This window comes from Acinonyx jubatus, chromosome A2, assembly GCF_027475565.1.
Source record: "Acinonyx jubatus isolate Ajub_Pintada_27869175 chromosome A2, VMU_Ajub_asm_v1.0, whole genome shotgun sequence".
NCBI lineage: Eukaryota > Metazoa > Chordata > Mammalia > Carnivora > Felidae > Acinonyx > Acinonyx jubatus.
This window is the reverse complement of record NC_069383.1, coordinates 143012371-143040089: the sequence shown is the minus strand read 5'-3', so window position 1 is coordinate 143040089 and position 27719 is coordinate 143012371. Positions and strand designations below refer to the sequence as shown.

The 27719-nt window shown below is 42.5% G+C and overlaps 1 protein-coding gene across 7 annotated transcripts in view; it reads left to right on the top strand.

Moving 5' to 3' along the window:
* CACNA2D3 (calcium voltage-gated channel auxiliary subunit alpha2delta 3) overlaps positions 1 to 27719 on the top strand; it is a 1033852-nt gene that overhangs the window by 717436 nt on the left and 288697 nt on the right. For all 7 annotated transcript variants that reach the window (XM_053220354.1, XM_053220357.1, XM_053220355.1 and 4 more), the window contains one exon: positions 20769 to 20847. In XM_053220354.1, the coding sequence (XP_053076329.1) occupies positions 20769 to 20847 (79 nt within the window). The remainder of the gene's footprint in view (positions 1 to 20768; positions 20848 to 27719) is intronic.

The window sequence follows — 27719 nt, the reverse complement described above, 5'->3', positions numbered from 1 at the left end:
GAGCTCTTTATAGATTTTGGATACTAGCCCTCTGTCCGATATGTCGTTTGCAAATATCTTTTCCCATTACGTTGGTTGCCTTTTAGTTGTGTTGATTGTTTCTGTGGCAGTGCAGAAGCTTTTTATCTTCATGAGGTCCCAATAGTTCATTTTTGCTTTTAATTCCCTTGCCTTGGGGATGTGTCAAGTAAGAAATTGCTGCAGCTGAGGTCAGAGAGGTTTTTTCCTGCTTTCTCCTCTAGGGTTTTGATGGTTTCCTGCCTCACATTCAGGTCCTTTATCCATTTTGAATTTATTTTTGTGAGTGGTGTAAGAAAGTGGTCTAGTTTCATCCTTCTGCATGTTGTTGTCCAGTTCTCCCGGCACCATTTGCTAAAGAGACTGTCTTTTTTCCATTGGATGTTCTTTCCTGCTTTGTCAAAGATGAGTTGGCCATACTTTTGTGGGTCTAGTTCTGGGGTTTCTATTCTATTCCATTGGTCTATGTGTCTGTTTTTGTGCCAATACCATGCTGTCTTGATGATGACAGCTTTGTAGTAGAGGCTAAAGTCTGGGATTGTGATGCCTCCCGCTTTGGTCTTCTTCAGTATTATTTTGGCTATTCGGAGTCTTTTGTGGTTTCATACAAGTTTTAGAATTGCTTGTTCTAGCTTCAAGAAGAATGCTGGTGCAATGCTGATTGGGATTGCATTGAATGTGTGGATAGCTTTGGGTAGTATTGACATTTTAACAATATTTATTCTTCCAATACATGAGCACGGAATGTTTTTCCATTTCTTTATATCTTCTTCATTTTCCTTCATAAGCTTTCTATAGTTTTCAGCATACAGATCTCTTACACTTGTGATTCTTTAAAAAAAAAAAAATCCACTTACAAATCCTATGAGAATATATGGTCCTCACTGATACATCCTTTGGTGGCCCAAGACTGACTTTGAAGGGTTGCCTAAATGCTATGTGTGGTTGAGATGTGGATCTGGATGGAGGTTGAGCCTTTGAATTGTGGGGTAAAATTTTTTATCTGGACTGGGTCACTGATGATATCAGCGATCAAAGATTTTGGAGACAATCAAATCCCTTAACATCTGTGATTTTGAGACAGAAATGGAAGAAGTCTCATACTGTCTCATTCTGTCTGAATTGGTTATTCAGGGGTCTCTTTAGGAACTCTCACCAAATGGCTGAGAAGTTCCATTTGAGATGCAGTTCATTGACTGCTGACTATTGGAACATCATTTCTGAAGACCTCCATGTCTTGGTCATCTGAAATTGGACCCTTTAAATAATTCAGAGGTCAGAGCACAGAAGAGACAGTCTTGTTGAAGATTTGTGAAATGTCAAAATTTAACAAATGTAAGGTCTATACTTAATTTTGACTGGCTTGTATGAAGACACCAAAAGAAGTAAAACTCTTTAGAACTTTCCAAAGTGGGGATGCACTAAGGATCACCCTCCCTGGTCCTCCCCCTGTAATGCTTAGGGATGTGTCCTGGGGAGGGGAGAGTCATTTGGTAAAAACTTTGTGTTTCTGCCCCACTATGTGGGACGCTTTCACCTTGAGGGTCCTGGAACAATAAAAGGGTTAGCCCAAGTATTGAACACTGTTTAGCTGTCTTGGGACATTTGTTCTGTGTTCATGGATTTAGTAAATTTAATGTAAATAGGCACCCCAGCAGCTGTGTCCCCTTAAGCACATTTTATTTAGCAGCCGAGTTATCCACATCACTTGGCAGCCTTAGATTTTCAATTTTTTCTTGTGCCAAGAGGGCAGCTGGAATAATTTGAGTACTCATTAATTTGGGAGAAATATGAGCTGTGTATGGCAGACAACACGAGTCTTCTGTATGGTGTTGTACCAGGATAAGCAGATCAGAATAGAAGCAATTTGCCCTATCCCAAAGGGGCCCTAGGATTTTAATAAGCTGGTTATGAAAATTCTATTTCTTTGCAATTTGAAGCATCTAATTAGAGCCTGTAATTTCTCTCCTATAACGAGAGTGGATGAAGGTTAACGTTAGGCCTCACAGGCCCTTTCACATTCATTTACAGAGAGAAATCAGGTAACAGTTGTAGTTAATTAGTACAGGGCATTACATATTTAGTCCATCTTGATTTAACTTGGAGAACACATGCATGTTGTTGGAGTATGGAAAATGATAAAGGGAAGTGAAATTTAATTTTTAATCAAAGATAAAACTTAAAGGCAGTATAATAATTTTAGCACTGACTCTCCCGACAGCCAGTGCAGCAATTGCCTCCAGTCGCCTGAGCTGTCAAGATAAAGGAAGATGATGTCAATTTAATTTCATCACTGAACACATTTCCCAAGTTCAAACAGCTGGGATTTATGCAATCTGCGTAGAGTACAAAGAACCCGATGATTTTTATCATAGCAGTGACATAAAAAACCACCTTCTTGATGTTTCAAAGTTTGGATTTTGAGTTTGGACATGAGTGTGTTTGGGGGAACTGCCTTAAGGAGATGTATCATTCACGGGCATTTCTTTCAAGAGAGGACTCGTGTCTAACAAAACTACTCTCTGAAAGAAAATCTTCCTCCAAGAGGCAGGGCCTACTCGGTAACGAGCAGCCTTGTGTTGAATCAAGTCTGACTTTGCCGTAGACTGATACCCAAACTCCTGCGTGCTGAAGACAGTAAGTCATTCTCATGACTTATCATAACCCAATCCAAATTACCTTCCTAAAGTGAGATTCAGTTAAGTCAGGACATGCATATCAGGAAGAAACCCCTCAGAACTGATGGGGCCCATGATTGGACTTCCCTCCAGGGCCCAGCACAGAGTAAAACATCTTTGGAGTGAAATCAGTTCCTGGGAAAGCTCTCAGGACTTCTGTAACTTACCTGGAAGCAGGCTTCTGGGGCACGAGAATATTATAAAAGGGCAAAGATAGGGGGAAAGATAGAAAGTCTTATAAGAATAGAAAGATTTAAAAGAGTAACTTTAAGGCCTGTGTCCCTCTAGGTGTTCTGGTGAGGGGGTTTATCTTGGCCTATGAAACCTATCACTACTCCAGTGGTTTCATTTGGGGAATGCTTGAAGCATCTTTGTAGATTTGTACAAAAAAAAAAAAAAAGCTGACTCCCAAAAACCATCTTACTTTGCTACATTGGCTTCCAGTTGCCAGTTGTCATAAAATGGTTTCTGACGGCAATAATCCTTTGAAAATCGCCTGTTATTGGGGATAATAGCTGCTTGTCAGAGCATTAACCACCCTCGACTTCACTTTGGGCTATTACATAACAAAAGAATGAACTGATGGTGAGTCTGCCAGGTGTATTAAATTATATCATGCATTATAGAAGTTCCATGATGGGGATTAGCATCCAGAAAAGACTATCAGAGATTGCCAAACTCATTATCGGCTGGGGCAGGAGGCTGGCCTCAGGCCTGAGGATGCAAGGCTGTAGTTGTCTGTAACTATTAAGCCACTAGCTCAGGTCCATCCTTGCCCTAGCATGGAGACAGAGAGGTATCACACCAGTGTTTTCTCTGTTCTTCCGCCTCTAAAGAGAATCAAATTATGCTGTATTGATTATAGTTAGGTATAAAGCTGCACTGAAATGGATTTGTTCATTTTCTGATTTCTCAATGACAGACCTACGTCTTTGGGATCCTCCCAGAACTTTTGGGGGGTCTACATTTTGTTCTCTAGCTTACCTTAGACAATAAATGTGGATGGTGGACTTCAGAGGGTACGGCCTCCGAGAGGATCTGCCACAATGTTGCAGGCACCCACATTCACGCTTAGTGTTGATATGTCACATTGAGCTGAAGACATCTTTCAGGTCAGATGTTTTCCAAAGGGGAGAAGCATGAAATGAAATGACGATTTAATACCCATGGAAATCAGATTTCTGCTGCAAACACACAAAGCATGACTTCTTGTGTGTTCTCGACAGGCCTGAGTGATCCTTCACACGGGTCTTGGCCTAGTCCATTTTTGATGACCTGGCGAATGGTGCTGCTTCTAATTTTCAGTAGAACATCCTTGTAAGACCTGTTTAATCATGTCCATAATCCTTAAGCAATAATCTGAATTTTCCTACCTGGATCTTTTCTGCATGGAGTTGGGTATTGGATCAGTATTGCACCTCTCCTACCTTGCCCAGACCCTGACACTCAGTAGGTGCTCTGGAAATATCAGCTGAATGGAATTGAGTGGAAATTTCTTACCGCCTCTTTCTAAGAAATATTTTCTTATTACAAAAGTGTTTCATGTTCACTGTAGAAAATTAAAAAACAACAGATAGCAAGCAAGAAAGAAGTATCATCTGCTCTCCAACCACCAGAGATTATAGCATTAGGCACCCTTTGCATATATCTTTCCATTATTTTTCTGTGAAAATATATTTTTATGTTTTTTATAGATTGGCTAAGACTGTACATGGCGTTTTGGAGCTTATTTTGTTCTTTTAGTGATGTCTTTCCAAGTCATTACGCGATCAACCTGACCATTATTTGTAATGGCTTTATGAAAGTTCATTGAATGAATGTACTATAATTTAATCCCCTTTCTGTGGGTACATTTAGGTGGTTGTAATTTTTCTCTAATATGAACAGCGCTTCAACATATATCCTTTATGTTAAATCATTTCGCTGTACGATGGTTTCCTTGGGCAATGTGGAGAGTCAAACAAAGAAAATATCCATCAAGACTTTTGAAAAGACAGATTGCTTTGGTGGGTAGAAAGAAAGGCAAAATATCAGACATCTGAACTTGGTCTGAGCAATGAAGGGCAACAGCATCTTATGGACATCATCAATGGATAAATGTTTAGAAACTGTAGAATGTGGACTGTTATATTAATTCTATTTGTACATTTAAAAAAAATGAAAAATTTCAACTTGGTGGGAAAAAAAATTGGAGGTGATTTCCTATAAGTGGATTGCTGTGTTGGATATTACGTACATTTTAAATATTTGAAAGATATGGTCAAGTTATTGTCAGAAAGCTTATGCCCATTTATATTCCCACCAACAGGAAGGCTATTTCCCAATACTCTCATTGCCATTAACAAACCATTTTCAATTCCATAGCAAAAAAAAAAAAAAAAAAAAAGAAAGGAAAAAAACCCAAAAACACCTCCCAAAAAACAGAAATACCCCCAAACTCTTAATTTGTATTTGTATTTTTCCTTTAAAGTGAGTTTAGTCATGTCCTGTGACCCATTATTTTGCTCTCATGTCAAAGTGTTGCAATTAAAGAAATGAACTTTGGAGTCCCATGTGCCTTAAAAGGGTTTGATAGCTGCCACTTACCTACTGTGTGACCTAGGACAGGTTCCTACCTTTTCCAAGCCACAATTTGCTCATCTGTTGTTTTTTTTTATATTAAATGTAATTTATTGTCAAATTGGTTTCCATACAACACCCAGTGCTCATCCCAACAGGTGCCCTCCTCAATGCCCATCACCCACTTTCCCCTCTCCCCCAGCCCCCATCAACCCTCAGATTGTTCTCAGTATTTAAGAATCTCTTATGGTTTGGCTCCCTCCCTCTCTGTAACTTTTTTTTCCCCCTTCTCCTCCCCCATGGTCTTTTGTTAAGTTTCTCAGGATCCACATATGAGTGAAAACATATGGTATCTGTCTTTCTCTGCCTGACTTATTTCACTCAGCATAATACCCTCCAGTTCCATCCATGTTGCTACAGATGGCAAGATTTCATTCTTTCTCATTGCCACATAGTATTCCATTGTATATATAAACCACAACTTCTTTATCCATTCGTCAGCTGATGGACATTTAGGCTGTTTCCGTAATTTGGCTATTGTTGAAAGTGCTGCTATAAACATTGGGGTACAAGTGCCCATATGCATCAGCACTCCTGTACCCCTTGGGTAAACTCCTAGAAGTGCTATTGCTGGGTCATAGGGTAGATCTGTTTTTAATTTTTTGAGGAACCTCCACACTGTTTTCCAGGGCGGCTGCACCAGTTTGCATTCCCACCAGCAGGGGCAAGAGGGTTCCTGTTTCTCCACATCCTCGCCAGCATCTATAGTATCCTGATTTGTTCATTTTAGCCACTCTGACTGGCGTGAGGTGGTATCTCGGTGGGTTTTGATTTGTATTTCCTTGATGAGGAATGACATTGAGCATCAGGGATGTCCACTCTCACCACTGTTGTTTAACATAATATTGGAAGTCCTAGCATCAGCAATCAGACAACAAAATGAAATCAAAGGCATCAGAATTGGCAAAGATGAAGTCAAACTTTCACTTTTTGGAGATGACATGATATTCTATATGGAAAACCCAACAGACTCCACCAAAAGCCTGCTAGAACTGATACATGAATTCAGCAAAGTTGCAGGGTACAAAATTAATGTACAGAAATCGGTTGCACTTTTATACACCAATAATGAAGCAACAGAAAGAGAAATAAAGAAACTGATCCCATTCACAATTGCACCAAGAACCATAAAATACCTAGGAATAAACCTAACCAAAGGTGTAAAAGATCTGTATGCTGAAAACTATAGAAAGCTTATGAAGGAAATTGAAGAATATACAAAGAAATGGAAAAACATTCCATGCTCATGGATTGGAATAATAAATTTTGGTAAAATACCAATACTACCCAAAGCAATCTACACATTCAATGCAATCCCAATCAAAATTGCACCAGTATTCTTCTCAAAGCTAGAATAAGGAATCCTAAAATTTGTATGGAACCACAAAAGACCCCAAATTTACTCATCTGTTAAATGAGAATAATGATAGTGCCCACCTCATTGCAATCCTGCCATGTATGATATGTGACAATGGGCGGGTGCTCAACATAGTTTTAATGCTGTAGTAGTACTCTATTTCTCTTACCATGTTCCTACTGCAGACATTATGATGGATTATCCCTACTTAGCCTGTGCTTATACCTTATAATTTCTTGCAATAACCTCATTAATTCATTTATTTGAAAGTTATTTGGGGGCATCTGCTATAGGTCAGGTTCTAGATTAGGAGTTAAACAATAGTGAACAAAACTGACATTGTATCTCCATCATGAAGCTTACACTTCAGTGTGTGTGTGTGTGTGTGTGTGTGTGTGTGTGTGTGTGTGTGTGTGTGAAGTAGAACATAGCCAAGTGGCAAATAAAATAACTGTAAATAGCACTGAATGCTGTGCAGAAAAGCAATAGGGGCTGAGGCCAAGCATAAAATGGAGACTTATTTTAGGTGACAAGAGGAGGGAGGGACTTTGGGACATGGGGAGTTTTATGATAAGACCAAAAGGATAGAAAGGAAACAGCAATGCTAAAATGTTTTAGTGTTGAGAGGGGAGCATGTGCAAAGGGTCTGTGGCATGAAAAAGACTTGAGGTGTTGGGGGAATTGGAAAAAGGTTAATGTGGGAGGAAGGACATGGCTGGGAATTTGGCAATAGTGAGGGGCAACCTGAGGTGGGATTGTGGAACAAGGCAGAGGCCAGAGCATGGGTCAGGGGTGGCTTTTGATTCTTATTATATATGAAAGCAATGCCCCTGCAGAACTTCTAGCAAAGGAGGTACATTTTCTGATTTTTACTGCAGGAAGCTTTCTCTGGGACTGGATAGCAATGGAAAAGCTCAGGTAAGAGGCCTGGCTGTTTATCCAAATGAGAGGTGTTGGTAGCCTGGACTAAGTATTGGCAGAGGAGATGAAAATCACAAGAATTGTATTTAGCAAGAAACTTCCAAAGAAATTATTTATTTCCCTATTCCATGTCATTAATTAGGATCATTTTTAACACTGAAGTCATTAGAAATCACCCAGCGCTCTGAAAGAGAGGGTTTCCAGGCTGCAACAGATGCTGTGGACCCTTCCTCCCATGCAGCCTCATATCCTCAAGCTTACTCCTCCAGGAAAAGCCCTCATCTCCTGGAAGGTGGTGTTTAAGATGGAAAACTGGAGAACTTTGTTGCTCATATTACAGCCAGCAGCTTTGACCAATCTTGAGGCTCTCCAGTGGGAGAAACATATTTTGGAAAAACAAACAGCTCAGTTCCAGGACACAGTATCTATCTTTCTCTTCCCTCAATCCTCATGAAAAATCCTGACCCCAGAAAAACAACAAACCAACAAATAAATAAAGCCATAATGGTGAGGAAAGAAAATAGGTTCTAGCTCTCAGGAATACCAACTTTGCGTTTATGTATTTTTTCTTTTTAAAAAAAATTTTTTTAATGTTATTTATTTTTGAGAGAGACAGACTATGAGCAGGGGAGGGGCTGAAAGAGAGGGAGACACAGAATCTGAAGCAGGCTCCAGGTACCAAGCTGTCGGCACAGAGCCCGACACGGGGCTCGAACTCACAGACCGTGAGATCATGACCTGAGCCGAAGTTGGCTGCTTAACCAGCTGAGCCACCCAGGTGCCCCATAGTTTATGTATTTTCTTCTATTAAAACCCATTGCTCTTCTTGGCTTGCATTTCACTGATCTGTCTGCTGCCTCCCAGGCTATCTTTCCCCACCATCCCGTGCATTCCATGTGGGTTCTACTGGGTTTGTAGCTTCTCTCCACTGCAAGAATGCTCCTGTAGGACAGAGATGATCTGTCGCCCTGCATGACCTCCCCTTCCTCAGTGTTTTTTGGTCACCACGCCTTTTTCACCAACTTACTGGCATGACTGATACTACATAATTTCCTGTTGTTTTCTCTTACATGTAAAATGTGGTGGGGAAAATGTGAGAAATGCTGGAGGGTTCATTTCCAGGAGCAAAGAGCCGAGGAGAAGATCAGGAAGGATTCTTTTGACCTAAACTATCCCTCCAAAGGGACACAAAGCTAAGAGAAGAAATACAGGGACTTTACAGTTAAAAGTTTTTAACAAAATTTAACCCTCTTTCATGATAAGAGCATTGAACAAATATATGACCAGAACATAATAAAAGTAGGGCCAAACAAAACACTTAATCTCTGATGGAGATGAGGACAGCCAACACCAGTGAGGAAACCTGGATAACTTTAAGGCTTATGGTCTGTAAGATAACAATTCTTAGGATAAATACAACTCTAACTGATTGAAGGCAAGAAATAAATTTTCTTCTGGGGTTTCTCAGAAAGAAGATATGTTTCCCCCCAGTTGCCCCCTGGAACTTTCTCTCACTTTCCTGCCTCATCCACCTATGGTACTCGTTGATGTCAAAACAGTGGCTCTTGATAGTACGGTCTTCAGCTGGGTGCATGCTCCCGTAGTGGATGTTCAGGGTCATGGGAGCACTGGAATCCCTGGAGGGGGCAGAGGTCAGGGTACTGATAATGAGCATGTATCGATTGCCGAAACCCCACAGGTGATTCTGATAAGTCCTTCCCTCCCAACCCCGAGCCATGTTCCTACCTGTCTGCCTCTTGGAGAGTCACAGGTAAAATGAAATGAACGCTGTCCTCAACAATATCCTTGCAGTTGTCTGATGAGTCCTTGACTTTTCTTTCTGACAGTAAGCCCCGGAAGGTGGCAGGTGATTTGACAGCAGAAACTGCTATTTTAGACTAATTCTTAGTGACAGGGAGGATTGGTGGGGAAGATAGTAGTGACAAGAACCGTGCTAGCTTAGAGTTCACAACAGCTGTTGGTTTTAATAAGTTTGAGAATGATTTGGGCAGAATTCCAAACCCCTAAATCCTCGACCTATAACCTGCACTGTGCTGATTCACTAGGGTGGTCTGTGGAGGGACTGCTTTATCCAAACGCATGCTGCTTCTTACTGAGTGGCGAGGGGGTGGGGACGGGCTTTGGCCCACATCCCACACAAAGGCTGCATTTGTGCCCAAGGCCGTGTGAGTCTTGGTCCTGTACCCTCATCTGGGTAGTGAACACAAACTCCGGCGGGGGGGGGGGGGAGGGCAGGGGGGCGGTACCATTAAGGGAAAAGGAGCTTTTCACTAAGGTCCAGACTGACAGGCCAACTCACGCCTTCAGGCTTCACACCTTTGGGCCTTTTCCTACATGTTTTCTCTTTAGGGTCCAGGCAAGATGCCCCATTGGAGACCTCCTCTTAGAAAGGACCCCCCACACACTCTTTAGTAGCACAAACCCTGCCCTCACCCTACCATTTAACAGCAATCCTGCCATATGGGTATTCTGTTAACCATAGTGCCTTGCAGGTAAGGAAAATGAGACTCAGAAAGATCACATAACTCCCCCCAGGTTGTGTGGCTCACTTGGGGAAGACCCAGCTGCTAAAACTGGGTGTGTCCAGTTCTCAACCCTGTCTTGTATCCACTGTATTCTGCTCACCTGTCCACCCAGTCATTCCTGTTTTCCATGAAATCTTGCTGCCTGTTCAAACTGTGCCAAGGGGCGGGAGGAAGAAGGGACTTGCACTGAAAGTTGCTTGGAAGAACAAGTGTCCCATCATCGCTGTAAAGTGTTGTCTTTTCCCTGCTAGGTTATCCTTGAAGCAGGCCGTTATTTAAAATACAGTTGACTTCAGTCTACAGCTTGTATGCCTTCCATCTAGAATCAAGGGGCAGCACCTAGGAAGAAATAGGCTATAAAACTGATGATCCACCCATGTGAGGCCTCAACTAAGACACCATTTTCTGGCTCCTGAAGATGAGATGGCAGTAACAAAGACGGGAACTTTTCCATCCTCCATTTCTTGCTATTTATCACCGAACTGCAGTGTGAAAAGAAATCAAGGGAACTTATTGTAGGGGAAAGTGAAATTTCCAGCTGATTGATAGCATATCAATTTGGAAAAATAGGAAAGCATTTAAAATGAAGTTGGTAGTGAAGGAAAGAGCTCTAACTCTGATAAATTCATGAGCATCCCATGCCAACTTATTTTGACTTACAAAATTTGTGAAAAGAAATGGAGAGAAAGTGAATGACTGATATTCATTGAGAATCTACCACATCCTGGGCACTGAGCTGGGTGTAGTGGCCTCATTCTGCTCCCACATCTGCATTTCTGTTTGGAGGACAAAATCGATGTAATTCAAGGAAATAAGTCATTAAGATACCTACAAAACGTACCAGGTATCATGAAGGAGACACATGGGCTGAGAGGGAGTTAGCCATAGAAAGTGAGGGAATAAAGAACATTCTAGGCAGTGGGACAGGACCCTAAAGACAGGGTCTTTAGACAAAGACCCTAAAGCCAAAAAAGAGTTTTTCATGTCTCTGGGTCTTCCAGGACATCGTAGCTGTGATCAGGAGTTGGGAATATATTCCAAGTGCAATGGGAAGACATCGGAAGGCTCTAAGCTAGGGAGGGACATGATTCCAAGATGTTTCACAAGTGTAAGTATGAGCATCCCCATTTGTAGAACAATTAATTTCCCTTTTACGTAAGTAGACCTTCTGACCTGTTCCGCTGAATTTAACAGCTTTACACACAAGTTTGTGTTTTTGTTCATGGTGTTGAATCTGTGAGCCTTCTTGGAAGAAAGGGCATACCTGTAAACAAATAACTGTTACCACTTGATCTCCACTTGATCCACTTGATCTCTGTAGGCCCTGTGGTGGCCAGCAATCTCAATCTTGGTGATGAATTTGTTTCAAGAGCCCTCATATCAGCAGAAAAGGATTTTTATGTATTACCAGTCAACACGTTTGGGTGCTAGCTTCATGTCAACCATTACACTGGATTCTCTGGATTTAAAAATGAATGGCGTCCTATCTGTCTGTCCATTCCATCCCTGTTCCTTTAGGTGTGGTCATTCAAAGGCTCCATGTTGTAATGTGCAAATTCAAGGTCTGTAGTTGTCCCTATTCTGTCTCAGGGCTCCTGGTGTGTCCACCTTGCTCCTACATATTGAGGACTCATTCCCAATATGAAGTCTGGATCTGGTCATGGATGGCTGATATCTGGGACTCACCAAATCATTGGATAATGGACATATAAATGAACAAATGAACTTCTCTCTCAATTTGGCAAGCATTTAAGAGCCTATTATTATTGTCCAAAGAATACAATTTGTTTTTGAGGAATTTAGAGTACAGAATACAAGAAGTCTATAAAACAGAGGTTCTTAACCTGGGATCCAGAGATTCCTAGGGAATCTGGGTCTTTGGTGAGGAGGTGCCCCAAATCTCATAAATCTTATCTGAAATTGTGAATGTACAGCTTTGGGCTTTTTTTTTTTTTGGTAGGGGGAAGGTCCATAGCCTTTGCCAATGTCTTAAATGATCTTATGACTCTGCAGAGATTAACAGAAGTTGTCATTGCTGTACCTCTAGTGTTAGGGACTTCAATCCCATCATCCTTGGTAATGACACATATCAGTGATGGCTGCTCAAAACCCTCCCCTAGAAAGAATCTCTTATTCACCCACAACCATCAATTTCCTCTTTAACCAGACCTCTGGGCAGGGGGGGGGGGGGTGTCTATGGATAAGAGAGTTGGCTTTCCTCAACTCACTTTGTTTAGTTTTACTGCAGCAAATTGTATGAAACACACATGGCTGCAACTCTGACAGATTCACTGCCTCTGACCTGTCCTTGCATCCATTATCCCATTCCCCATTGACAGGGAGTGGGGCAGGTGATCCACATGTTGCCCACACATAAGGAAAGTACAGTCTGAGGGTTTAATTTGCTCAACGCCACCAAGCCAGTAAGTGTGGAGCTGGGTGCACCTGGAGCCCAGGTCTCCTGATTCCCAGATTTTTTGAGGGTACTTAGTATTTATTTGAATCAGATATGGTAAGGTGCGCAGGCATAGAAGTGGCTGGTGTGAAGGAAGAAGTTTATTATACTTGTTGTCCTCTAGAAGCAAGACGCACACCATACCACATGGAGCTTCACCAAGGGAAACACCAAGGCAAGGCGAGTGTGGAGAGAGAGAGAGAGAGAGAGAGAGAGAGAGAGAGGAGCTAGAGGGCTGAAGCCTTTTTGTGGTTTCATGTAAGAAAGAGGCAAAGCAGGGTAAGCAGGGTTGGGATTGGATAATTTCAGTGGACTTTGGGGCATAAGAACTGTCCCTAGTTGTCTGGTAGCAGCCATGGAGTGGTTAGGACAGGTGGAGAATGGTCCAGAGTGTGAACATCTGATAAAAAGAGGAGGTCGGATTGGTTTATTTGCATTCAGAGGTGCACCTGCAGGCAAGTTATTTGCTACCTCCAGGAATTAGCTAACCCGGGGAGGGGTAGTTCCTCCAAGGCAGCAACGCCCCAGAGCATCAAAAGTACAAAACATAAAAAGACAGTTTATACACTGGCTTTGCCTCCTGAATGAAGTCCATGGGGCTGGATAGTCTAATGAATTGTGTCACCCACCTTTGAGGATGTTTGTAGCTTGACTACTTGTTGTTCTGTGATTAGTGTGTCGTCGCACCTGTGCTCTGCTGTGCTAACTCAGCTCAGCCTCTGGGCGATTCGGACACACCTTCTTCACCTTGAAAAAACACATGCCCATAAAACCAGACTTGCATCCTCCTTCTCAGAAGATTCCCAAACTGCACTTTTTCTGAATTGTGGTATTTCAGTACCACACATGAGGTATCAGGCACTGTGCTTGAGAGGAAAGAGATTATACAGACTCTTACAGCATCCCCCAAATGACAGCCCATTTATCATAATGATCTATGATACTCATTTGTTGAAATTTTATTACTTTTGTAATTTAATTCAATTTGTCCCCTCATATTGCTGCTCAGGACAGTGTTACCTTATGCGCCTCTCTCAGCCTTTGGATAAGGATGTTTCTCCTTTTATTATGAGCATGATGGCTTCTCAATTAAAGCGACCTGCTCAGTATAACTGTGTCCATTGGCATCAGCCTTCTCCAGGGCTGCCTCTACTCTTGCAGTGCTTCCGTGAAGACAATATTGGCAGTCATTTATGAAGCATTTGGGGAATAATCAAGCTCCAGCCCTCATCTTCTGCTTAGAGGTTAAAGATTTTATTCAGAGGTGCTTCTCTGCACCATAATTCATAGGAATGAGCAAATAAGAGAAGCTGGTTAGGAATATATCTTGTGAAGATACAGAGCAAGAACATACTCAGTAATAGTAAGTTGACTTTAAGACATAAAGACATCAGGAGTCTTCTTTCTAAAGTTGAAGTCATATACTATTTTTGAGAAATCCTGAAGGTATTTTAGGGAATAATTGAGTTGGGCAGTGAGTCTGAAGGGGCATGAGCAGGTGCAAAGACATAAAATTAAGTGCACATATTCATTTGCAGAGGCTGCCACTTAGTTGAATTAAAATTTGGAACCCATGGATGTGGGCCCCCAGAGGTACTTGATGATTCTTTTAGCAAATGCCATTTATACATATAATCCATGTAGATTGCATGTTTTTTTAATGTGAAATTTATTGTCACATTGGTTTCTATACAACACCCAGTGCTCATCCCAACAGGTGCCCTCTTCAATGCCCATCACCCACCCTCCCACCCCCCATCAACCTTCAGTTTATTCTCAATTTTTAAGAGTCTCTTATGGTTTGGCTCCCTCCCTCTCTTTTTTTTTTTCCTTCCCCGCCCCCATGGTCTTCTGTTAAGTTTCTCAGGATCCATGTTTTATAAGTTTTTTATAAGTACTAGATTTGTAGTTAAATGTTATTTTAAAATAAAACATAGTCTTTTTAAAAAATAAATGTGAAGACTATGTATTTGGAGGTTTCTAAATGTGCTGCCCTCAGCTCTTTCCTCTGTACATGGGAGCAAGAATGGGGTTATTGTAATTCTGAGGAGCAATGCTTTGGGTATAAAGACTCAGCTCTCGCTACAGACATGTGGGCACAGATCTGCCCTTTCTTGGGAAAAAAGGAACTGCATATGGCTGGTCCTGTTTGCCCAGTCTGGTTGGTGTCTGATGTTCCCGCCTTGTTGGATTGACACAAACTTAAAAAAAAATGTCTTCTTGATCCATCTCCTCTATCTTTTTTAAACCACATACAGATTATAAACTAGAAGTGTAGCCTCAATCCTTAGCAATGTATGGAAATACCTTTGTTGGAAATGGCTCCACTGATTTATTAATTCCTGCTTCCACTTCCCTTTGCTCAAGGCTCATCTTCTCTGTGTTATTTTAAAACATTGGCAATAAATAAATAAATAAATAAATAAATAAATAAATAAATAAAGTTGGCATCGGTCTACCTATGTCAGACCTACCACGGGTGCTGTTTTAAAAATGTAGATCTGTGGTTTACTTAATTTGAATCTCTGGAGGGTGGGTGTTGGGGTAAGATGTGATCCAAGGCCCCTGGTGATCCTGATGTTCGGTGAAGTCTAAGAACTCTCCCTACCCTGGCCAGAGCCACTGTCATCTCTCACCTGGACCACTTTGGTGGCCTCCTACTTTTGTGTCTCTGCTCTACCCTGTCTCCCTATGGCTGTGGTTCTCAAACGTGGTTGCACATTGGAACCAAGAGAGATTAAAAGATTCTCTGCTCCAGAGGGTTTTATTTAATTGTGCTTGGATGGGACCTGGGTCTTCAGACTTGTAAGAACATCACAGGAAAATCAAATGAGCAGCCAAGTTGAGCATGACACTTCATGGCTTATTCTCCATTCTCTACACTATAAACACACTTACCCTTTTACAAGATTATATGTGGCTCATATCAGGCTCCGACTCAGTCCCTTCTGTGGTTCTGTTCTCTAACAGTGGTTGCAAGGGCCCTGTTGTCTGTCCAAGTTCATTCTCTACAACCTCTGCTAATTGACTCCACTCCATTTCCACTGGTGCCTTCAAAGTCCCAGTGGCTGGGACTTTCTGTTCCCTTCACCTGGAGCATTCTTCCTCAATAGCCATGTGTCTTGTTCTGCCTCTCCCACCCCATTTTCTCCAGATCCCTGATGACATGTCACATTATTTGGGGGGGGGGGGGCTTCCCTTCCTCTCTTGTAGCTTTTATCACTCTCCATTGCCTTACTGTGCTTTATTTTCTTCATAAGCATTTAATCCAACAAATAAATGTTAGATATGAATTTGCCATTAATTATCTGTTTTACTTTCATGAAAATGTAAACTCCCTAAAGACAGAGTTTGTTTTAACGGTTTATCCATTTTATCCCCAACACCAGGAAAGGTCCCTGGTACATAGTAGGTGCTCAGAAGTTACTTGTGACAGATGGAGGATGACCTGTGACGCTCAGACTGTTTCAAAAGCATGGTCATTGACAATGTCCCATTCATTACCAAAGGGACTTGTGGGGGAGTTGGCGGCCGCCTGTTTTCTGGCTATAAAACGTGTCCACGATAGGTGTACTGGCAGACACTCTTCGTCCCCTATTTTGATGGCTATAGAAAGAAGAGATTTGGTTCATTATTATTATAAACTCAAACTACCTATATTCACCATGAGAGGAATGGTGCCTCTCACATTTTCTGGTGGGAATTGCATCTACATGAGTAAGCATGATTTGTTTTTTGGAAAAACTGGATTGAGATTTTTGTTTGTTTCACTTGGGAAATTTTATACTAAGCAGATTAAATTAAATGACTTTGAACTTAGAAATGTCCACATTCTAAATTTTATTAAGCTTAATTGGGTTTATAGAATACTTAAAGACCATACAAACTTAAATGGGAGATCAAAATGAACTAATAGGTTAATGCAGACTTTCCCCCGCTGCCTTTGTGCTGCATTAATGAGAGTGGTGCCTTCATGCCTGCAAATGATGAACACAAAGGCCTGGCTTTCTGGGGAGCCTCAGTGTGTCCTTCCTGCTGTGGTCTGAACTGTGTGGTGCCTCTGTCCCTCGATATTCTGTGCTGTGAACCTGGCTTTCAAGACCACCTCTGATCTGAAAAGTAGTTGGCCTCAAGACAGACTTGTGAATATTTCTTTAAAGGTGCTTCTTGGGGAAGAAATCTCTAATTGTTGGAAATAATATCTATCAGATTACAGAATCTGCTAATGATGGAAATGAGCGATTTGATTGTGTTATTTCTCCAGCTTTTGCACTCAGTTAATTGAGCGGTGGACTATGGCAGCCCCCCATGGAAAATGCGGGGCTGGGTCTTAATGGCCACATTTCATCTCTTGTGTTGAATTTTCAGTGCTACATTGATTCTTCCTAGGTCCTTGTAGAATGGTTCAAGAAGTTGCCGTCTGATTACTTTCTGCTCATTTAGAATGATCTTCAGTTATTAAAGCAATACTTTTTCATTTGTAAAAACGTTCAAATGATAGAGACATTTGTGAAATAAAAAGTATAAGTCCCCTTTAAGAAAAATAGGATTCTGTGTTATACCATATCCTACAACTTGCCGTTGCTCCCCTCACCAGTTTATACCGGATGTCTTTCTACATGAGTACATATCTACAGGGTATTCGGCTCTGTGAATGGACTGTAATTTTTTTTTTTTTAGCCATTCAGCTATCAAGAGACACTTAAGCTCTAACAGTTATTGACTATTACAAATAATGAAGGTGAACATTCTTGTAGCTTTACCATTTTTGTGTATTGGTGAAAATGTATAAAATGAAATTACAAGGCTTTATGAAGACGTTCACCTCTATAGTTTTTCCGTATGCCTATCACTTCCTATCATCTTTGATACCTGCTCAGCTCCTACAGGTATTTTTTTGTTGTTGTTGTTATCTTGGCTATAAGATAAATGCCTAGAGATAGAATTACTGGGCCTGAAAAAATTACAAATAAAAAATGCTATGGATATTGTTAAATTGCTCTCCAAAATGTTTATTTTGGAGTAAAAATCCCTTCTCTTTTGTTGCCAGTTGAAAGGCATCATTGTGAGAAATCCAGGGTGTGGACCTAGTATTGTTTGATGATGTTTATTTTATAGGCAGAGATGTGACAAGTCCTTTCCATGCCGTTTCTACTCAGATAAGGAGGCCAGTCCCCCAGGGAGCCAAGGGTGCCACATAAATGGAAATATTGAACATGATTCTGATCCTCTTTCATAAGCAGTAAAATAAAATACAAACTAACAAAATAAATATGATGCCTATAAATCCTTTAGCATGTACCTGACCCACGACCCCGTTCCCAGGGCCAGGTAGGGGTCACAGCAGTGGTATAGGAGCCATGGTGGGGTTGTGGGGGCTGCAATGCTGGATTCCATTATTGTGGTTATTGTTAGCACAGTTCTTTGAGCAGTCATGTCTGGCCTGAAGTTTGGCACGATCCTGCTGGTTTTCCAAATGGGTTGCCATCTTTTTAAGTGAGGGATTATAGAAGTCTTGCTAGTGGTTCACAGCCTTGTGCTGGAGCTTTAACCATGCCGCTGAGAGAGAACTCAGTTTATCCTGAGGTTCTTAATCTGCATGGCAGAGGAGGTTTGGTGCGTGCGAACATACGGGCTGCTCTGTGCCACATCTTTTCCTATTTGCCTGCAAAGATAGACCCCTAGCTTCATTTACGAAGAGCTATCTTTTAAGCTTTCTGCTTCATTAAAAGCCAGTGGGGATGCAAGTTTTTATCAATCTAGGGTTTCCCCTTAAAACAGCTTAAATTTGAAATGAAAGGTGAGGACTTATTAAAAAAAAAAAAAAAAAAGCATGGGTCTGGGTCTCAAAACACTGTATTCCAGTGCTGGCTCCTCTGGGTGCTGGCTCTGGGCCATGGGGCAGGTTGGGGTTTTCTATGTGGACAGACCCAGCATCTTGAAGAGATTGAGAGGAGGCCCCAGTGTTATCCCAAGGCAGGACTAGATGAATTATTTTTTTAAGTTTATTTGTTTATTTTTGAGAGAGAGAGAGTGACAGAAAGAGAGAGAGAGAGGGAGAGAGACTCTCAAGCAGACTCCCCACGGTCAGCGCAGAGCCTGACATGGGGCTTGAACTCAGATGACCCAGGACTAGATGAAATTAAGCAAATCATTTTAATTAACTGGACCTCAGCTACCGCCTACATCAGACATCTTCAGCTAAATGCCCACAGTGGCCAGGCAGGAAAAGTGAACAAGAAAGTGACTTTATGTAGGGCTTGGTCAGTGATAATCACTTTTGGCCACGTGAAACTGACTCTTCTCTTTTTTCCTCCAAGAGGAGCCAGAATCTCCCAATTTAAGTAATAATAATAATAATAATAATAATAAAAAATAAGTGACATATCTTTTCTCCCTCAATGTGACTCCATTGGGAATAGTGTGGGAGAGAGTGAGGGGAATGAAGAGAGGCAAATCTCTCTCTGCCTGCTCACCCACTCAGGAAGCATCCTTGGAGGAGTTGTGATGGATGAAATGACTGCCTTCGTGCACACAGGTGAGGGCAGGCTGAGGTTATGTAACGATAACGTGTGTTTAAACATTTCTTTAGGAGCATCTGGGTGGCTCAGTCCATTAAGCATCTGACTCTTGATTTCGGCTCAGGTCATGATCTTGCAGTTTGAGCTTGAGCCCCACATTGGGCTCTGCACTGACAGCACGGAGCCTGCTTGGGATTTTCTTTCTCCCTCTCTCTCTCTCTGCCCCTCCCCTTCCCTCTCTTTCCAAATAAATACATAAAAACTTAAATACACACACACACACACACACACACGCACACACTCACACACACATCTCTTTAAACTAGCTTTCAAGCTATAGTGCCCAGAGAAGAGGATATTTATAATTAAAACAAAATCTAGAGCGCCTGACTGGCTCAGTCGGTAGAGTACATGATTCTTGGTCTTGGGGTTGTGAGTTCAAACCTCATGTTGGTCATGGAGCCTGCTTAAAAAGATAATTAAATAAATAAAAGAAAGCACAATCTGCATTTTTTTTCACTCAGCTGGGAGCATTCGTGTATTTTTACCCATTCATATATTGAGCTGTGCTCCATCAGGACATAGCCAGGGGAAAGAGGCACACCTCTTCCTTCCCTGCATCAGGTGGACAGGCTAGCGGGAATCAACCTCACAGACGTAACCACACAAGATACTAGTTATCTACACCATAATAAAGGCACTGAAGGGGCAATAGGGGGGCCTGAGCCAGTTTCAGCGGGCTGGGGGGACACCAGCTGGTAAAGCCTCTCATACCACATATCCAGTGTCTTCATCCGATAGTATGTCTTCATTAACTGAGCCACAAAGAGGTAGCCACAGCACCATCCTTGGCCTGCCAGAAGACTTTCGTTTGGACTGTGTAGTCTTCAGCCATGTGCCATTTTAAATTTGAATTCAAGAGTTGTATCCCTTTTAGTTCCTCTTCTTCCATCTTACCCTCAAGTACTACTTTGGGGGATGGATTGTACTCTATTTCAGAGAATTCTAGCCTCATGGGAGAGAGTTGAGAAAGCAGTAGAAAATGAGAGAGACAGGGTTTTACATGTGTTTTCTACTCTTTGGGAACCAAATGCTTAAGAAGGCAAGAAAGAGTCCCCATTGGTCTCCTGGCTACAGGCCGTGCCTCCGGTCCCACTTAATTACCTCCTAAAATCACACCAGACACCACAGATGGTAAGACTCTCTGCAGCCTGTCCTCACCATTGGGGGAGAGGGATGTTGAGGGTCTTTTGGTGGCGTTTATATTCCCAGGAAGAGCATACCCTGCATTTCCTGTGTGGATGAGGAAAATGGTTGCGGATTTGGTCCAGACCTGGACGATCCTTGTCCATATGTTTGTAGCAAACCCAGACCCGTGATGTTGCCATTTCCCATTTCAAGTTGCTCTCCTCTGTCGTGTGTTGCACACCGAAAAACAACCACCACCAGTGCCATATGGTTTAAAAGATCAAAGGCCTGAGTTTTGAATATATTTCTAGCTGACTGTACTTCAAATGTCTTAAATATGTTCCTACAGATGGGAAGCCTGGGGCATTAAAGAGGTAAAGCACATGTGTGTGTGCCACACATGTGATCTGGGGCAGCAGAGTGAAAGGTGAACACCACTGATGCCTGTGTTCCTCTTCCTCTCAGGTCCGCATCTTCACCTACCTCATTGGACGGGAGGCTGCTTTTGCAGACAATCTCAAGTGGATGGCTTGTGCCAACAAAGGTAGGTTCCCCCCCGTGTGCTTGGCTCTGAGTAACTTCCCCTCGTATGTGCCAAAATTGGGGTAGTCCTGAGCAAGTAGAAAGTTCTAAGAGAAGGCTATGAGTTCTAAGACAACATTTGGGTGTTTCTAGATGAGTTTTGATAACTTATAATAGCATCTCCGGAAATACATTTACAAATTTTGAGGACATTGTCATGTGGAATGGTTAACCCTCTACACTCTGCCGCTTAGTTGCTGGGTGACCTGGGGATGATTACGATGGCATAGCACTTTACTGATCACCAGATACCCGTGTGTTCACTCCACCTTCCTAGTCCCCTTGCAGTTAGCTGGGGCCTCAAGACAGGTTCAGTAGGCCATGAGCAAAACCAACCTGCATCATCCCTAGGCTAAAGCGCGTTAGAGCTACTATGATAGTGTCCATACAATGTTCTCCTGCCCTTGTGAACTCTGAAACTCCATGCTCTGGATGGAATAGTCATGAGATGACTTCATCAGCCCGGTTTCCTGAGTGACCACTAGGGACGGAGGCCTTTCTACTCCCCCTGCCCCCGGCTGTGTGCTGGCCCATGCTGCCAGTATAATCAATAACCCTTTGTGTTAAACTACTGAGATTTCCAGTTTGATATGTTCCCATAGCATAACTTAGCCTAATTAACTAATCGAATTAGTTTTTAACCTGCCTCAATGTTCTAATCTCCAAAATCAGGATGTGGATAATAGTTCTTCCTTTGATTCCTATTAAATGTAAGGATTAATGAAATGGTGTATATTAGGTACCTGGTTCAATGCTGAGGCATGGTAAATGCTCAGTAATTGTTGCCTTTTTGATATTCCGAGATTTATTATTTAATAATCTCCTGTTGTGTGTCAGAAACAATGCTTTGGGGAAGACAGAAGGAGGGAGGTAACTGGCCCACTAGTCAGTAAAGGGCTTCTTTTCATGCTACACACAACCAAAAAGGCAAAACAGAGGAGGCAAATAGCTGGTCAAGTCCAACCCCTGGAGTCTTAACCCAGACTCCTTGAGTTCAAATCTAGCCTCCACCATCCACCACCCATGGACAAGTTACCAGACCTATCTGGGTCTGAGTTGTGTCACCTACAGAGCAGGGGTAATGATGACACGTGCCCGACACTGTTGTGAGCCTGAAATGGGGTTCTGCAGGTAAAACTGGTAGTGCAGTGCCTCACAAATACATGTCCTGTATTATTTCCTGGTGCCATTTTGATCTGTAGGCATGTCTTATTTCCCCTCGGAGGCTACATGTTCTATGAGAACAGGCTTTTACTCTGATTGCATCATGAGCACTTGGGGAGAGCCCAGACTCCTATCTCACTCAGAGTGAGTGCTCCTTTAATGTTTGAAAAATGAGTAAATTGGCTATACACATTTACAAAGGAAGGCATGTCCTATCACATAGTAAACTAGTCTTGATAGATTTAGGTGGTCTTTTTTAATATTGTCTCTTAAGCCATGCTTTATTAAAAAAGTTCCAATGTTTGTACGTTAGTGGAGGAAGGAGGACTCCATGAAGAGTTTGCACACCCCAGCTCTTAAGACAAAGTTATTTTAGTTGCAAGCAGCTGAAGTTGCTCTCTGAAATTAAAAAGAGGAGTGTTTTGGAGAGGAAAAGGAGTGACTCAGAGCCCAGAGTGGGAAGGGAAGCTCATGTTTCATGAGGGACCAGGAGGCTGGTTTCAGTTCCTTTCTTCCTTGGTTTCTTTCTGCACCCCATGACATTCTTCCTCTTTGTAGACAGACCACCCCCCTCTGCCCGCTGTGGTGTGTGCACGTCTAGAAATGACCACACCGTGCCGTGCACACTCCTCTGTCCACACAACACATTGTGGGCAAGACATGATATTCAAAAGAAGAGTTTGTATATTCTCCACTTGAGACTGGTCAGCATTCTAAATTCTGATTTCAAGTCCCTTCATTCCTCCAGAAAAGATTATGACCCCAAGCTTGGATCAGGTCTCCCCAAGCTGAATTGGGCATGGGTGGAGGTAATCCCATAGAGAAAAATATATGTGTTCTGCGGGGGCTTAGCACTGTGAATGGGCGGGTGTGGGACATGAGTGGTGAAAAGGTGCATGGACAACCAAATAAAGCTTTCTCGCCTTTCCCTTTGCTTGACATTGTCTTGAATTCTCTGCTTCTACTTGGAACAGTCTTTTAAGCCCATGTCAATCCCCTCATCTTAAAAGGAGAGAACAGCATGGAAGGTTTTTAACATTTCCTTGAAGCACTAACATAACACATTTTACAATTAGTTTAGTTTAGTGGCTGGCTGGCCTCACTAAAAGGTATCAACAATTCTGACTGTCTCAGGATAATGCATCTGGCTTCACTTGGGGGCAAAGTATAGGAGAAACATAGGCAATGAAGATATGGGGGTTCAGTGGATCCAGATTTCCTCTGAGTGAAGAGGCCATTCTTGAAATAAGTTTTGGAACTTTGTTGACATTTGAAAACCTTGAGCGAACTACACTTTTCCCATTTTTTCCTTTATTTTGTGGTCTTGAAAAGAAAGAGTTCCTTTCCATTTTCAAGTTTTTAAAAAATGTTGCTGTTATTCCTGCCACATTGGATTGTAGTTGTTCCCATCAGCTAGGATGCATTTAGTCATGGGTTCTTGTTTGTATCTGTCTGTGTCCAGCTGATGAAAATTACTCAAATTGAAGTCTTGTCTTAATCAACTAATATTACACCATAATTCAGTTTTAGCCATTGTTTATAAGAATCTTTGAGGCATCCTTTTGAAGACAATTTAGTCAACTCAGAGTATTCCAGGGCCTGGCTATAGAATATAGGCCTTTAGATTTATAAGTTCTGAGTACAGCAACTTGGAAAACCCAAGGAGGTAACAGTAGCTGCCTTGCTGGCCGGGCCATCGGATTCCACGGTGATTCTCCTTCTCTTCCTGAACAAATCCAGTCATTTCCTTCCCTGCCAAAGCAAGTCTGTCTCAAGACGTCTGCCTTCCTCACTCTGCTTCTTTTCTAAAGGGCCTTGGGAATAAAATGTCATTGTTTGCCACCCTTCAAAGTAACAGTCGCCACCAAAATGTTAGCTTCCAGTCATCTGTGCCCATATAAACATTGGCTTCACGTTGCGTCAGTTATGGGGTTTCAGACCATGTAACATCGGTGAGCAAGTATTCTTCTCTGGTCATTAATTAAATCATTGTTTATAGTCTCAGATTGTTATAGTATGGAGACAGCATAACATTTTTCATCTCAAGTGACATGAGGTCCAGAGGGGGCCCTCCCTTACATATTTTCTCCCTGAGTCAGCCAAGTTCTTCAGTGAAATGGAGCATTAGCATTCGGGGACCAAAACAGACACAGGGGGAGCCCAGGGGAGCCCAAGGAGAAGTCTGCTGGCTGACTGGCCAAAGTGACTCAGGAGTCCTAGGGCCAGCACCTCTTCCCCGGGTCAGTAGTCAGGGACCCACTATCTGCACCAATAGAGTCTGGTAACCATGGAGACAGTTCTTAGTCAGTGCACCTCAGACACTGTCCCCTGGAAACGGATTCCTGGGGACATTCATGCCCCTTGCAGGGGTTCTCTGTCTTGTCCAATCTACTAGCAAAATCCAGAGAGGCCTGGATCTCATTGGTTTGTTTCATTTTATGCATAACTAGGTCCTATCTTGAGGGAACCAGCCCTAATGAGGCAAAGAGGCAAATCATTTTAAATGCATGAAAATAATCATTGCCACTGTAGGGTGGCTTGTGGAACTTAAAGCTCTGTATTCACACTATTGGAGGAACAAGTGAGCTGGGAAAACTGGAAAGAGGGGCCGACTAGCCCAGATACTCCATAAAGCCGTGATGACCTTCTCTAATGTTCAGTGTGCCAAGATTTTAAATAAGCAATGCCTGATTCTCCTTCAGAAATCGTGGTGGAGGGAGTGTTTTCCAGCTGTGCAAATAAAGAAGGGGCTCTGTGTTTGGGTTCTCAACCCATCAGTCATCGTTAGGTCGAATGGAAATGCCCCATGAGTCTCTCTTGGTTGTCCCTCTGGTCAGCTTGTCCCTTTTTGATGGGTTAATGGTCATTTTCTCCTGATCTGAGAGAGAACTGGTGGCCTAAGACCTCCTCGAGCACTCAGACCCACAGTCTTTTTCCATCCCCAAATCCTTAACTTCGCCATACCTTTCCAAGTGTCTTGTCCCCTAAAAGATAGTTAAATTTATGAGCCCAGAATGGTTGTAGGTGGGATTGAGGGGAAAATGAAAATTATAACTTTTTGCCATTTTGGAGCAGGTGGGAGAAGGCAAAAATGTCATTCAGATATATTTATGTAATTTTTTAAAATTTTATACCTGTTGACCAATATCTCCCAATTCCTCCAACCCCTTCCAACCCCTGGTAACCACTATTCTACTCTGCTTCTACAAGTTTGGCTTTTTTTAGACTCCACATAGATTTCACGCATAAGTGGTATCATATAGTATTAGTCCTTCTTTGTATGACTTACTCACTTAGCATGGTGCCCTCAAGGGCCATCCATGTTGTCTCAGTGGTAGGATTTCCTTCTTTCTCATGGCTGAATAATATTCCATTGTGCACATTCTATAAACATGAGGATTGGAGGGGAGAGGGTAATGGTGATGAAGAGGAAGACAGGGCTACTGTTGTTAAACCACAGCTAAGCACACCAAACTGCTTACTCAATGCCAGGTAGAATGCAGAGCACTTTGGTGTGTTATCTCTGACCTCGTTAAGCTTTGGGAGGTGCGTGAGCAGGAAGCAGATTTGGAGAGACTGGCACCTTGCTCTGGGTTAGCAACCAGCAGGTGGCTGAGCCAGGATCCAGGCCCAGCTGATCCAAAGCCCAAGCTTAACTCTTCACCAGGCTGTAGGGTTGCCTCTCTTTGGGGGGATGATAGTCCTGTTTCACAGAAGACTTGTGCTTGTTTCCCATCATATGGGAGAATCTAGAAAACAGAATTTAGAGTTTGAGGAAGGACTTTAACATGCTGCAGCGCATAAAGGCTAGACCAGGATTTATACTCAGCCTGTGCGTCCCAGAAGTGATCCTGCCTCAGCCTGTGCAGGCGTGTGGTCCAGTTCCTGACATTTTACAAATGGGGACATTAAGGCTCTGAGAGGAGATGAGGTGGGAAGAGTTGGCTCAGCAGTAGAGCTGCAGACAAGCCAGCATTCCTAGCTCTACCGCATGATCCTTCAAATTAGTTTTTTCTAACATGAGATTTGAAATTAAAAATGTAATTTTATTCACAAAGGAAAAGGCTTGCTCCTAAATCTGAGGTTTGGGGCTCATTCCAATAGCTTCACACTTGACAACGATGCCCACCAGGGCCACTGGGCTCCCTGTCCAGGGGGGCATTCTCTCCCAATGGGTTCTTCCCAACTCCTTGAAGAGCCCTCATCTCTCAGGGCTCAGTAGACCTCTTGCTTGGTCTTTGTGAAAGTCCAAAGAACTGTGGAGACAGAAAGCACTTTGTAAACTACATTTTTCTGCAGAAATAAGTGGGTTTTTTTCAGCAGTGTGTGCTGTTGACAGGGAGGAGGGAGATAGAACACTGCGAGGGTCTTCTGAGAACACTGCTGTTTCCTTAGGAGATGCACACAAGGTCACACCATCGACCTCGCTGCCCACCTTATTGCTCTGACAAGACTGGAATCTTGGCTTTCTAGTTTTCAGCTTGTCTTATTTAAGAGACGGGCCGAGGGGAAGCCTCTGAAAAGACTCACTAGGAGCAGTGTCCATCACACCAAAGATGGAACAGGGACCCCGGCATGCGAGGTGCACAGAAAGAGTCTCCCACTGAGGACTGACTTACAGGGCCCTCGCCTCTGGCATCACCACAAAGCTGAGTATCGAGTGATGTGACGACGGAGCATCTCACACAGAGGCATCTTTTCGACAAGGACCCTTAAGAAATCTCAAAGTAAGGGTGGTAAAATCTCAGAAACACAAAGCACCAGGCTGCCTGTGGTTTATCGCACTGAGTAGTTGTAACCCAGAGTTCACAGAAGGCTCTGCAAGGGAATAAGGTAAATAAATTGATGTTATGTAGAAAAATGAGCAGACCACTTGTAATAGATGGCTAATTTCAGCATTAATTAGTCCTTGGTAATTACCAAATGATTGCTGATTCTGTTTTCTTACATGATCTATGAAGTCCAAAAAGGCACATTAAAGAAGAGAATAAACATTCACGAGCTAGAATTTAAAAGAAATGAAAGTGAGGGGAGGGAGGAGGGCAGGTGGCCAGTCCAGAGAATGAGGAGGGAAAACAAGGGAAGCACCTATAGTTACAGCCAAAGCGGCCAGCCCTCAGTGACTTCCTGTTATCCATCAAAAGGTACATTTGTTAACTAAAACTTATATGAAAACATTTTAAAACAAAAAAGAGCCTTTCAGAAAGTTTTTAGGTTTTAATGAATTGGGGCTAGATGATAAATTTGCATTAAGCTTTGCAGTATACATTATTAATAGTATTTTTATAATTTCTGCTTTTCTTACATTTTATACATCTGCATTCCTGGTCTATGTTTTCAGATAGAAGTTAGAACTGTGACATGTGACCTTTTCAGTAGATCTTCGGTGCTAATCATTGAGCAGTTCCCAGGAACTTCAGGGGAGAGCTATACATTTCCCATCCCCATCCTCAAATTCTCAGCCACTGAGACACAAACAGCCCATGAGGGTCACCCTCTTGGGGCAGGACCTCTGAGCAGCTGTGCCTGACCCTTCCTAATACGGGGAGAGGCAGTGTCTTCTGTGGTGAAGAGCAAAGGTTTTGGAATCTGATGAACCTAGATTCGAATTGATCCAGGACAAGTTACTGAGCTCAAGTTCCTCTGTATACAATGAGCACACGAGTTAGG